At 44.3% G+C, this 12,615-nt stretch overlaps 1 protein-coding gene across 1 annotated transcript; it reads right to left on the bottom strand.

Annotated features, from left to right (window-relative positions):
- Nucleotides 1–249: 249 nt before the first annotated feature.
- On the bottom strand, nt 250–2,889 carry LOC147883544 (uncharacterized). The gene has a single exon (XM_087400108.1). It carries the CDS (start codon nt 2,880–2,882, stop codon nt 492–494), a length of 2,391 nt encoding a protein of 796 aa, XP_087256234.1. The 5' UTR covers nt 2,883–2,889; the 3' UTR covers nt 250–491.
- Nucleotides 2,890–12,615: the final 9,726 nt, after the last annotated feature.

Here is a 12,615-nt window from a genome sequence, read left to right on the forward strand (position 1 = left end):
TTCAGCTTTGGGATCCAGGCACCCCAACATCAATTATTCAGTAGCCCGCACGATACGTTATGTATCTATTTTGTATTCAGTTAATGATGTGTGCCATCAGTTATAAGCAGTACACTATGTACAATGCAACCAAAGATCTCATGTCTCCTATGTGATTGAGTTCTCTTGTTTGCACGCATTCATGCACACACAGTTAGTATGCTTCCACGCAACATAAGTAGCATGCCACATAGTATTCTGAGTAGGGCATGACAATGAGTCCCCGTATATTACATCTCTTGACTTTTCATGTCGGAATATGTATACATAAATTCAAAGTTTGCAGTTCTGAAGTCCTAAATTCTACAATAAAATTAAAAGAGAGAAACGTAAGAGAAGAAAATTAAACGAGCTAACAAAATTGGAAACAGAAAAGGTAGTGACCTTGCTTTTAAAACATCTTTCCTCCCAATTCTCATACACATTGGGGATGTTAGTCTCATAATGCTTTCCTACTCTACCTTTCGCTTTCTACCCTTTCTTTTTCCCAGAGCACCTGCTGCCTCCTCTGGATACACATCGTGCATTATCCTTCGTAGTGCAGTCAACTCTTGCACCTCAACATTCTCTGCGTTCAAAATGCTCATGGGCTCCGGTGATTCTCGAAGCACTAATTGGAGCACTTCCATATATTCATCCAGGCACTGGACTTCATCCAAACTCTCCACTGTAAACGTGATGACATCAACTGTCTCTTTTACGAACTGTGTCTCCATTTCTTTCTTGGATCTTTCTTTTTCTTTTGGAGAATCTTCCGTGGATGCTTCTATGCTGCTCTCAGGAATCGTCTGCCCCACATGCAACAAAATCAAAACATTAGGCGCAGCCTTCCCCTGAAGAAAGAGTCTCCTCTGATAATTGTGCATGTGATTTAGGGTGTCTTGCGGATTAACCACATTTTTCCTGTTTCTGACTTGGATTGCTATGCAACCTATGCAGTTGTCATCACCAATGTCATATTCTCCCTTATGATTAGGCAACACAAAAGGTATGATGAGATCATATGCCTTCTGCCCTTTATTGCATATCATGGCCCCACAATTCCTTATAAAAGGCTTGAGAACGTCAATTGAAGGGTATCCACCATAAAAGCGATAAAATGCATTGAAAAACACACGTGCTTTTTTCAGATGGCCTGACTTTGTGAACCCATTCCAGTTCCTCAAGAAAGCTTGAAGAAACTCTTCTAGCCCTTGAGGAGTAGAGAAATCATTCCAGTTCTGTAAACTGTCCATGGCATTAAGTAGTAAAAACCGTGCTACTAGCTCTCCTCTTTCTCCTGCACTTGCAATGCCGTTCAGTAGTAGAGAGTTTAAATGTCTAAGTTGTTTAGTAACCAAGACTTCACTGTGCAGAACCTGTGCTGCTGCTTCAGCTAAAACAGGTTCAGGTAGCGCATGGGTAAGCACATAATCTCTAGCTGCTGATGTATGCAGACAGATGCGCATATGTGATGCAACCAGCTCTTGAGCAACCATTGACCGTGGGCAAATATCCACACCTATTCGACGGCCAAGAAACACTAATGACATATCTCGAGACTTCAGCTTTTCTTGCCCCTGCACTGACTTTACTTCTAGCCCTCCAAGAAGCTTGACTTTTGCCAGATTTACCAATTCTTGTGTATTGTGACCTTCCAGAAATGCAGCCCACAATGGCCTGCCACGAACGAGAAAACGTTCTGGTTCTGCAGCCTCGTTCAGAGTGGTGGGTTGTGATGTAGCAAGTATATTAAACGTGGGCATTCTTGATAACGGCCCAAAAAGTTGCTTGAGACCGATCCTCACTTTAGCACTTGGGTCCTCCCTATTCACAGGGGTAAAATTGCTCACCCTTGCAGTTGTATCAATAAACAACACAAACGATCCCATGCGTTGAGCCGCATTAACCTTGAGAGGCAGCTCTGCGCAGGCTCTTCTAAAAACAATAAAGCTTCTCTCACCTGTACCATGGGCTTGAGTAAGAAGCTCCCTGGCTTCGTCTATCACGAACAAAAACTGAACACCAGATTTTTTGAGGGACTTTTCGAATTTGTTCCAAACAGCAAAACATGCAAGCTTCATCTCGTCCGAAGAGCACTCTGGTCGCTCTAAAAGTCTGTCTAGTATGCCACCATAGTCCTTGGTCTGCTGTCTGTGAAACAGCTCGCCTCTATCTGGAAACGTTTCTTCGTTGGCCAACCAATCAAAGCAGGCCCGGAAGATGGCGAAAGCCTGCTCAACTTTGGTCATCGTCACAAAGCGCTGTCTCAATTGTGGGTGCGAGGGAGGGTACCCTGTAGATGTGGGTTGAAGCAACGAGAAATAGAATACCACCGTTCCGCTAGCAGCACGTGCAACCTCTTTCATTAACCTAGACTTTCCCCAGCCGCTAGACTGGACTATTGGAGCGCACGGGGCATACCACGTCTTGGTATCTTGAGCCCAGTTTATGAAACACCGATCGATATACTGCTGGACATAGGAGACAACGAAGCCGTCTGGGTCCTCATATTGTCTGTCGAAGGCCTTTTCGAGAAGATCCAGCTCGGTTGGAGAAAGACCCTGGGCGGGAGCGTCGGCTTTAGCATCGTCAATGGCAAACAAGCTCTCTATGATCCGTTGCATCCATTCTTCTCTGTTGTGAGCCGCAAAGATATGCTGTAACGTCTGTGGAGGAAAATTAAAAACTGTGTCCATCAAAATCCTAACCCTTTCTTCAGAGAGGGTGCCCCCGGCGAACACAGCACTAATGATTCGAAAACGACGGACATGGTCCGAAGTCAGAATCTCCGAAGGATCAAAGGCAACGGTGTGCTTGCACTTGTCCCAGCCCTCCTGTAAGCGCTGCCGGTCGTCGCCCATGCTTTTTCAGAAGGCATCGAGGTCCCTGAAATCTCTGCTAGCTCTAGCGTTGGCCACCGCCACTGAGAGGTAGCCCCTGGGTCTGTGAGAAAACCAACTGATTTGTTCCAATTGATTTTTGCACCTGTGTCCATGCAGAAAACCTCCAAGGCAAAGCCTCACCCTCTCCAATGTCATCTCATCATCTTGTACATACAACGTTGTATGATCCACATACTCCGAATCCAAGAGCTCAGAGTCTCATCTCTGATAGGCAATCGGACTCCCCCAATCCCTATCGTCCAAGCATGAAGGAAGTGATTCATAGCCTCGACAAAAAAATGGAACAATTACGCTACGAGTTGGACAGCCTTGCCTCACTGATCTCTTCAAGAGAAACCTCTCCCCCATCTTGCCACCAATGATGACACTGCTCGAAGCTGTGTCCTATATAAATTTAAGATGCCCCGATGAAGGGAAGCGAGTCTCTCCAAGGTGCCCTCGAGAAAGGACCAATCCACTCGATCATAAGCCTTCTTGAAGTCGAGAAGTAGGATTGCCAAATGCTGCCCACTGTGCTACACCCATTCTGTTGCCTCGAAAAAGGTGAAGACGTCCAAGATGCTACGCTCCTTCTGCATGTCATGGATAAGGTTCAAAAGAAGTCGGCGTACTCGAGCACTGATATTGGCAGCCATTCCAGAAGAGTGGCTACCGATCAATCTCCTCCTAGCTACTGGGGGTTGTCTAAAGAAGGTTGTTGGCCGTAATCACCATCTCCACACTGCAAATAGGCTACGGATGAAGGGTGAAAAAGGGCGAGTGAGCGGGGCCATCATGAAGATCCAGTGACATAGGAGTCCATGCCAGTCGATGAGGACAGTTCACTCCATGCGGCATCCGGTTAGTTGTGGTAGGATGGTGGTTGGTAGACACCACAGTCCTCTTCTTCACAGTTATAGAGGACAGTCACCTCAGGAGAGCGGGTGCATTGATTGATCCACTCCTCCCATGGCACAGGATTTGAGTTGTAGGTCTTTAGGGGAAGGCGTGGTAGGTCTCGGTCCCACCATCACCAAGCAAGGTTGAGACGGTTACGGCTACGGTTACAGCTCATCAGCAGGGTGAGGGACAACATAAGTCAGCAGTTGGGAGAAAGGTCACACATTGAGTGGAATGGTTATAGGCTGGGGGACCCACGTGGGCCTTACGCGTATGGAGAAACACCTATAGGCAACTGGAGACATCGGTACTTGCGACAGCGATAGGGGGTTTGTGGTGCTTAGGCGAGCAAGGCATAGACGCAACGATCCTCGTAGGTTGGATGTTGCTACCTGTGACACAGGAGTCCCATGCTAGTCGATGAGGACAGTTCACTCCACGCGGCATCCCATTAGTAGTGGCAAGATGGTGGTTGGCAGACACCACAGTAGCCAGGAGGAGATTGCTCGGTAGCCACTCTTCTGGAATGGCCAGTAGGGTGAGGGACAACATAAGTCAGCAGTTGGGAGAAAGGTCACACATTGAGTGGAATGGTTATGGGCTGGGGGACCCACAATCCTCTTCTTCACAGTTGCAGAGGACAATCACCTCAGGAGAGTGGATTGATTGACCCACTCCTCCCATGGTAGAGGATTTGAGTGGTAGGTCTTTAGGGGAAGGAGTGGCAGGTTGAAGCAAGGTGGAGACAATTATGGTTGTTTGGAGTGTGGAGACAATTACGCAAAAACCTTCTTTAGAAACCCCCTAGCAGCCAGAGATTGTTGGTAGCCACTCTTCTGGAATGGCGAGGTGAGGGACATCACAAGTCACTAGTTGGGAGAAAGGTCACACATTGAGTGCGATGGTTATAGGCTGGGGGACTCGTGCGAGCCTTACGTGTGGGCCTTACACGTATGGAGAAACACCTACAGGCACTTAGAGACAACGGCACTTGTGATAGTAGTAGGGGGTTCATGGTGCTTAGGCGAGAGGCATAGACGCAGCGATCCTCGCAAGTTGGATGGTGCCACTTGTGACACAAGAGTCCATGCCACTCAATGAGGACAATTCACCCCACGATACATCCCGTTAGTAGTGGTAGGATGGCGGTTGGTAGACACCACAGTCCTCTTCTTCACAGTCATAGAGGACAGTCGCCTCAAGAGAGCAGGTGCATTGATTGACCCACTTCTCCCATGGCAGAGGATTTGAGTGGTAGGTCTTTAGGGGAAGGCATGGTAGGTCAACCCCATCACCAAGCAGGATTTCAAGTTCAACAATGGAGGCTCTGGTTGTAGGAGGGACGATTGGGATCCTGGGGAGTGGCGGTGGCCAACGCTAGAGCTAGCAGAGATTCCAGGGACCTCGATGCCTTCTGTTGTTATGCTGTTGAAGTCCCCCAATACGTAAGTCGGAGCTTGTGGAGGATTTTTTGCTAGTGGTGGCTTGTAAATATTTTTCTTTGACTTTCCGTTTCGAATATCGTCAACAAACATCGAATGCCATCCTTGAAGACTATAGTATTCTTCTTGGTCGATTTTGTGCGATAGATCATAGACCCACTTGGTCCATTGTCCATGCCGATTCTGTCCATAGACGCTCCATTTCATTGATGATGCCTCGGTCCATCTTTATGTGTTTTAGCTCAACTTTTTCTAATAAGAATAGATTGTTTGGGTCATGGATTCTAGACAATGTTGTGTAGACCGTGCCATGTGTCTTTATACGTATTGGGTCGAATGCTAATGAATCCATTGATAGCCCCTATGCTTTGCATATTGTCCTAGCAACACCTGGTTGGATTGGGAATAAGGATGACTTAAAGGGATACCAATGCCATGTAATTGTTGTGTCGAGACTAAGTATCCATGTGTAAGAGCAATGGACAAGTGGCAATGGCATATAATAAAGCTCTGAGGAGGTAGCCTCAGTGCTTTTTTATCTTTTTAAGTCTCATTATTTCATTGAATTGTGCTTACATTGGATTGGTACTTGTCATGCCATATGGGGTTCTTGTTGTACTGTGCATGTTCCTACATCGAGTAAAGAAGGCATAACTCCCTGTAATGGTTCTTGGGGTCCTTCGTGCTGTAGCTGTTGTAATGTATAACCTTTTGGCATCTTCATGTCCTTGTTTTGTTTCCAAGGAAAGAGAACTCACTCGCGTACTCTACCACAACCAAACTGGAGGATTGTTTAATATACTTTTTTATTATGCCATCGAAGAAGATATCTTGGCTGTCAGGGTCCATTTTCTCTAGCTACCAACAACTATGCTTAAGTAGCAATGTTCGATCTTCTGGAGGGCTAGTGTGCATGAACTCCTTGGTGTTGCTTGTCAAGGGTAAGGACAAACATAGGTACATTGCTTGTTGTGCATTGATGTGTTGAGTATTGAGAATCACATTGTTGAACTTGTGTAATGTTTCCCATTGAGTGTTTTGTTCAAAGCTTTTTTAACCACCTCTATGATGGCCTTATCAGTTGTAGTGTTGTATGACGTATAGTAAGCTGCATCTCCATGTGGGATCAGATTAAATTGGACGTTTGTATCTGCTCCCCATAGTTTTGACAATTTTAGATTGAAGTCGCTAGTGTGTGAGTCCTTGGGATGCATTTTAAAGAAAAATTTCCATTGTTTGGTCATTAATAGTAGGGCTAATAGTTGTAATTTTTCTATGAATGATTCAAAGTCAAGTTCCAATGTGGATGTAGTTTGATAACCCTCTCTAAGTTTTGTTTATCCTTTTGATTTGGAAGTTCTTGCTCTAGTGGAAGTAATATTGTGTGGTTCACATAGGAGCCCTTGAAAAATCCAAATCTACATCCTTTGCCACGTTTATTGTAAGTTTTCAGGTGTTTGTGCATCTAAAGGTCCTGCCTTAGCAAGTCTAGTAGTGAAAGGCTTGTTGTTATGTATGTCAATGAATCTAATCACCTCTTCATCACAAGAATGTCCATAAGCTTGTGCATTGTTGACCCACAGCAAGCCATGGTCATGCTGGCTGCCTCTGTTCAACCGAGAATGTGATGAAGAATGAAGGAGGCCCCAGTTGCCTTAACATTACAAACCAGTTTTTCTTGAGCTTGTGCTTATAGTCCAATGAGGTTCTTAGGCAAGTGAAGTCACTATATCCAACGTTTGGTTGCAATAATTTTTCAATGTTGTGTCTACAATTGCATCTTTGGCATGCAGTTCTTTGTCTTTAAGTTGTCCTTTTCTCATTCTCACCAACATAGAGGAAAGACCTGAAAAACCATGATATTGACTGCAATAATTTTTCAATGTTGCGTCTACAATTGCATCTCTGGCATGCAGTTCTTTGTCTTTAAGTTGTGCTTTTCTCATTCTCACCAATGTAGAGGAAAGACCTGACAAACCATGATTTTCACTCTTATCCTTTTTTGTGAGCTCCCATTGGCTGACTTTTTCATACGATGTGTGCGGGGGGATCTGGTAATCTCTTGTGTTTCTATAGAATATGTTTGGGAAGGCTGTTAACCGTAGGAACTCACCCTTAGTATTTTAGGGCATATGCACATAGTAAGATGTCAAAGGGGTTGTCTCTCTTGACATCCTCTTGTAGTTGCATTGTGCAATGGCTATGGTAATGGAATGAGTACGATTATGGTACTAATTCCTATGTATTCTTTGCAAGTGTGTGTGTTTAGATTAAAAACTCCCATCAATAATTGAGCCATACAATTAATTCCATCAATTGGATAAAAAGTTTTTTTAAAAGGGAAACATATGAGGAAAAAATGTTTAAGACACCTAAGTTGAAAAATGCAATAACCAAATTTTGCAAAAAAAAATCACCAAAATCAAGAATTTTCATTAATATTGAGTTTGACAAACACGATATTGAAAAAAGATGTCAAATCCTCAGGTAGTCCACGTTCCAAGGTTAGGGTCCACTTACCTACCACCATCCAAACAAACTAGATGTTAGAACATCAAAGTTATGATTAGGTAGACAGGTAATGCTTGTTTTCCCCATCTTGTTTTCACTTTACCTAGGAACATCAACAACCATATGGATTCTTAGATTATATATATATAATGTTTAAGTCACAAGTAGACTAAGGATCAAATGAGTGCATGGGTTGAGGAGGGATTAGTGAAGGTATGGGAGAATTAGTGTGCTTGGTGCGTGGGTTGATTAAAACGATAGTATAAAGGAGAGATTTCATGGGGGGTTACAGAAAAGAATAATTCATAGTTGCAAAAGTATACATATGTGTGTATGTGTGTGTGTGTGTAAAGAAATAAGTGATTCTATGAGCTAATGGCTGCTACCAGGGTTACATCAAGGCACTCCTCTAAATCAATCAAAGCATTCTTCAAGTTGGAACAACCCCCTTTTACAGTTTTGAAAGAAAAATCATATTCTTGTAGAACTGCCAACCATTTGGCCAACCGGCCCATGGGATTTGGTGATTGAAGAACCTGCTTTGCAAGACTAGTGCCAGTGAGTATAAAGAAGGACTTTCCAGCCACATAATGCTTAAATTTCTCAATGCAAAACACCAAAGACAATGCATGCTTGTCAGCCTCTGAATAGCGTCACTCAGTGTCGAGCAATTGTCGAGAAGCAAATCGAACGGGGTACATGAACCGATCCTCCCCTTGCTGAAGAAGAATACTTGCCAGAGTGTGCTCACCAAACCCAGGATTGATATAGAAGGTCTTTGACCAGTCTGGATTGCGTAGAATGGGTTCTGAAGCTAGAGCATTCTTGATTTGTGCAAACCCATGATCACAATCCTCATCCCAAGAGAAATCAACCCCATCTTTTAATAGCATAGTCATGGGCCATGTCAAAGCAGCATATTGATCAATGAAGCGGCGATAGTATCCTGCTAGATTGACAAATGAGCATACCTGACGTTTGGTTGTAGGTGGGGAGAGCTTCAGGATGGCTTCTACCTTCTCGAGGTCAGGCTTGATGCCCTCGGATGAGACAACATGTCCCAATAACCTTCTCAGGGTTGAGACTGCCATTTGCATCATTGACCCTTTGGAAGGCCAATCTAACCTTCATGATGTGCTCCTTACGTGATGAGAATATACAGAAATCATCTAAAAACACCTCCAAGAAATCCCCCAAATAAGGAGCAAACACCATCTGCATAAATCTTTGAAAGGTGGCAGGAGCATTGGTGAGGCCAAATGGCATTACTTTGAATGCAAATGTCCCCCAGGGTGTGGCAAATGTGGTTTTAAGCACATCTTCCTCGGCAATTCTGATTTGATAAAACCCAGAGTAACCATCACAGAAAGTATACATCTCATGACCACTTACCTTCTCAAGAATGAGGTCTTGAAAGGGCAGGGGATGATGATCCCTCTTGGTGGCAGCATTGAGTTTCTTATAGTCGATGCAGACCCGCCACTTGTTGTTTTTCTTTGGGATGACTACCATTGGTGAAACCCATTCAGTATTGTGAACCGGAACAATAAACCCAGCCTCTACAAGCTTTTGCAACTCTGAGCGCAAAGCATCGGTCTGCAGGGGCCCTAATCTCCGATACTTCTAAGCCACAAGCTTTGCATCAGGCTTCAGCTCTATCTTGTGCTCTATGGCAGTCACATGGCGAAGGTGGTGGTAGCTAGTTGCAAAGAGGTCAGGGAAATCTTTGAACGTTTCAAGAAACTCATCTTTCTCACCTGGAGTGAGGTCTGGAGAAAGCATTGATTCGAGCTGTTGAGGACTAGTTGTTATCTTTTCTGCAGGTGGCAGGGTCGGAGACACCCCCATCATGTAAACTTCTCCTCTGAGAATTCCTCCCCCCCGTCTGATTCTTCCATGGACTCAGACACTAAAGATGAGATAGTATCACTGTCATGCTCCTCTTCTTCTTCCGGTTCCATGGCACCAGGTTGCACCGGGATCTTCTCCTTGGAAGCACCAAAAGACATGTGTCCTGTCTTCCAATAGCTGACTGCATCACTCTTTCTCAACCATGGTCTCCCGAGTATGGCTGGGTAACTTCTGCCTGTATCTTCAATGTCCACTACATAGAAATTGACAGTGGTGGTCAACCCATTGACAGTGATGGGCAAATCCTCAATGACTCCCATGGTGGCGACCATCTGCTACCTTGATTCGAGTGGAGGAATGCCTTGTACATTTCAAATTCAATTTCTTCATGATTCGGGGCACCATGATATTACATGCAGCTCCCCCATCAACACACACATTTTTGACACGGCAATTATCTATGATGACATCTACTATATGTGGGTGCTGATCAATTTCTTCAGAGATAGAAGATACCTCTCGTACCTTTTCCTTTTTCTTGCTCTTCCTTGTTGAGAGACCTTGCTGCAGCTCACGTCTCACCTTACGGCTTAATGCTATTAGTTGAGGGAGTGTGATGCTCAAAGACCGATGAGCAAGGTCCTGAACGACCGAATAGTCCTCTTGCCTTGAGCCGATGGGAAAATCCAAGGGTGACCACTTACTCCTATGAGATCTTTTAGTCTTCTCTGTTGGTGGGTCTGCCATCTTAGCATCTGAGGGCTCTGAGAAGGACACCTTCTTCCTGGGGTGGCCCGGTCCACGGTTTGGAGAGGGGTCCGAGGTGGCACGACTTCTTTTCCCGAGGTCAAGGGGTCCTTTCACACCATGCTAGAGGATTCTACTTCAAACCATACAAAGCCTTATTTAGCCACCATACATGAGAAGGTATTGTGGGTGCACATACCCACCTGACTATTGCATATACCCTTCCTCTTGTAAATCACCATTTAAGAAAGCATTCTTGACATCCACCTGCCATAATTTTTAGTCATACATGGCTAATAATGCAATCACAGTTTTGACGGTAGTCATCTTTGCAACTGAATTGAATGCCTCATCATAGTCAAGTTCATGCGTCTGTGCATAACCCTTAGCAACCAACCTTGCTTTATACCTTTCGAAAATGCCATTTGACTTACATTTGACTTTGTACATCCACTTGCACCACCCACCAATGGATTTCTTCCTTGATGGTAATGGCACTAGTTACCACATCTTATTGTGTACATGTACCAACATATCCATTTCTTCATCCATGGCTGCCTCCCATTTGGGCTTTCCAACTACATTTTGAAAACATGTAGGTTCCTCATGCTGCATCCCATAAACCATATATGCATAATGCATATTCATGTATCTATTGTAAGTTAGCCTATCAATGGGATAACGGAATCCTTATGACCTCCTCAACTATGGTACATGTCTCTTATCCTATCTTGTGTGTGGTGATACATACTTCTCTACTTGCTTTGTGCCTGGTACATCTAATGCTCTTTGTGCTACTAAATTTTGGTCTCTTGTTTCATGATGATAGTAGCTTGTTGTTGCACTGTGTCTATCAAGTCTCTATCTTGGTCATCAGCTACTTAGCTCTTTGTTCCACCTCCATGATCCTGGACATGAGCTTAACATCCTTCTTCTTTGTAGATTCTAGCCGGTGGGCTACCATGACTTCATGTTCTTTTTGATGGCATCAATGTCAGCTCGCAGTTTCTTCGTCTTTGGGGTGTGGATTTCTTTTTTTTCCTTGGTAGGAGCCACGACTGGAGAGGTGGTTCAAGGGCCTTTCTTTTTGTTAGCATGATGGGCAGAGGAGCTTCATGGGCTGCAATAAGGGTGTCTAATTTTCTGCTCATCTCCTAGATAAGTGGGAAAAGGGAGAAGGGACATAGAAGATGGCTTTGGAATGGACAACTATTGAGTAGGTGGGAATGGACAACTATTGGTGTGTGAGTAGAAGATGGCTTTGGAATGGACAACTCTTGATGTGTGAGCAGGTGGGGGAGGAAAAAATGCCAGGGTTTTCTCTTTCTAGATGGATGACACAAGATAAAAACCCACCTCTTGTAGTGCAAGGTCTATGGTGGTCGGACGATGGATGTTACTACTTGGGGATGCATGGTGATAGGACTAGGTATATGAAGAGTGGAAATAGGCAGTGTAAGAGTTTGTGGGCTGGACACATCAGTGGGCATAATTACAGGGGAAGAGGTGAGAGTGGTGTGGGGCTTGGGTTTGTGGATAGAGATGGGGTCAGAGATCTATCTATGGAGATAGGAGTAGCAATGGGGGTATTTGCAATAGTAGGGGGAGGGAAAGATACATTAGTAGTGATTGTGGAGGTCTATGTGCCTACAATGCCTTAACAATATCTTCTACCACAAACCTCTAGAATTTGTTGTAGTTTTGAGTGCTTGCTCTATTTTTTATGATGTTTTTGAGATAATTTTGTGGAAGTCTATTGCCTTAGTCCGTAGAGGATGGCATGGAAGAATCTGTACTTCTCCAACAGCACCGGATCAGTGACTTTAGACAAGGACTGGCCGTCATTTTCTGGCTTGACAAGTGCCACAACATTGTTAGCTTCAGGGGTATGTTTGAGCCAAATGCATTGGTCGGGCTTGTGGGCAAGCTCAATGCTTGGAATATGGACACCTATGACATAAGAGTAGGCATTACCCTGGTCCAGGTAAGTCAAAACATCGAGCGACTGCATTCGAGCAAGCCCATATCGAGCGATGCTTGTGAGGAACTTTGTCTAAACCTATAGTAGCAATAATTGTTTTACTAAAAATGGTTGAATCTACATGACACTATCATAGACAAATGCTTGGAATACTAATGTAGACTCAACACAATGCCCCAAAGAGTGTGGGCTTCATTCCATTATGGGGTATTTATACAAGTTGGAGAGCTTCTCTCTCTGCATGTAACACAAAGTCGTATCACAAAGTTGTAACACAAAG

This window comes from Dipteris shenzhenensis, chromosome 28 (genome assembly GCF_047967505.1).
Source record: "Dipteris shenzhenensis isolate YYH24624 ecotype China chromosome 28, Dip_SZ_1.0, whole genome shotgun sequence".
Taxonomy (NCBI): domain Eukaryota; kingdom Viridiplantae; phylum Streptophyta; class Polypodiopsida; order Gleicheniales; family Dipteridaceae; genus Dipteris; species Dipteris shenzhenensis.

Bases quoted from the DNA above. Each gene is read 5' to 3' on its own strand.
- LOC147883544 (XM_087400108.1), bottom strand. From the start codon at position 2,882: ATGGGCGACGACCGGCAGCGCTTACAGGAGGGCTGGGACAAGTGCAAG.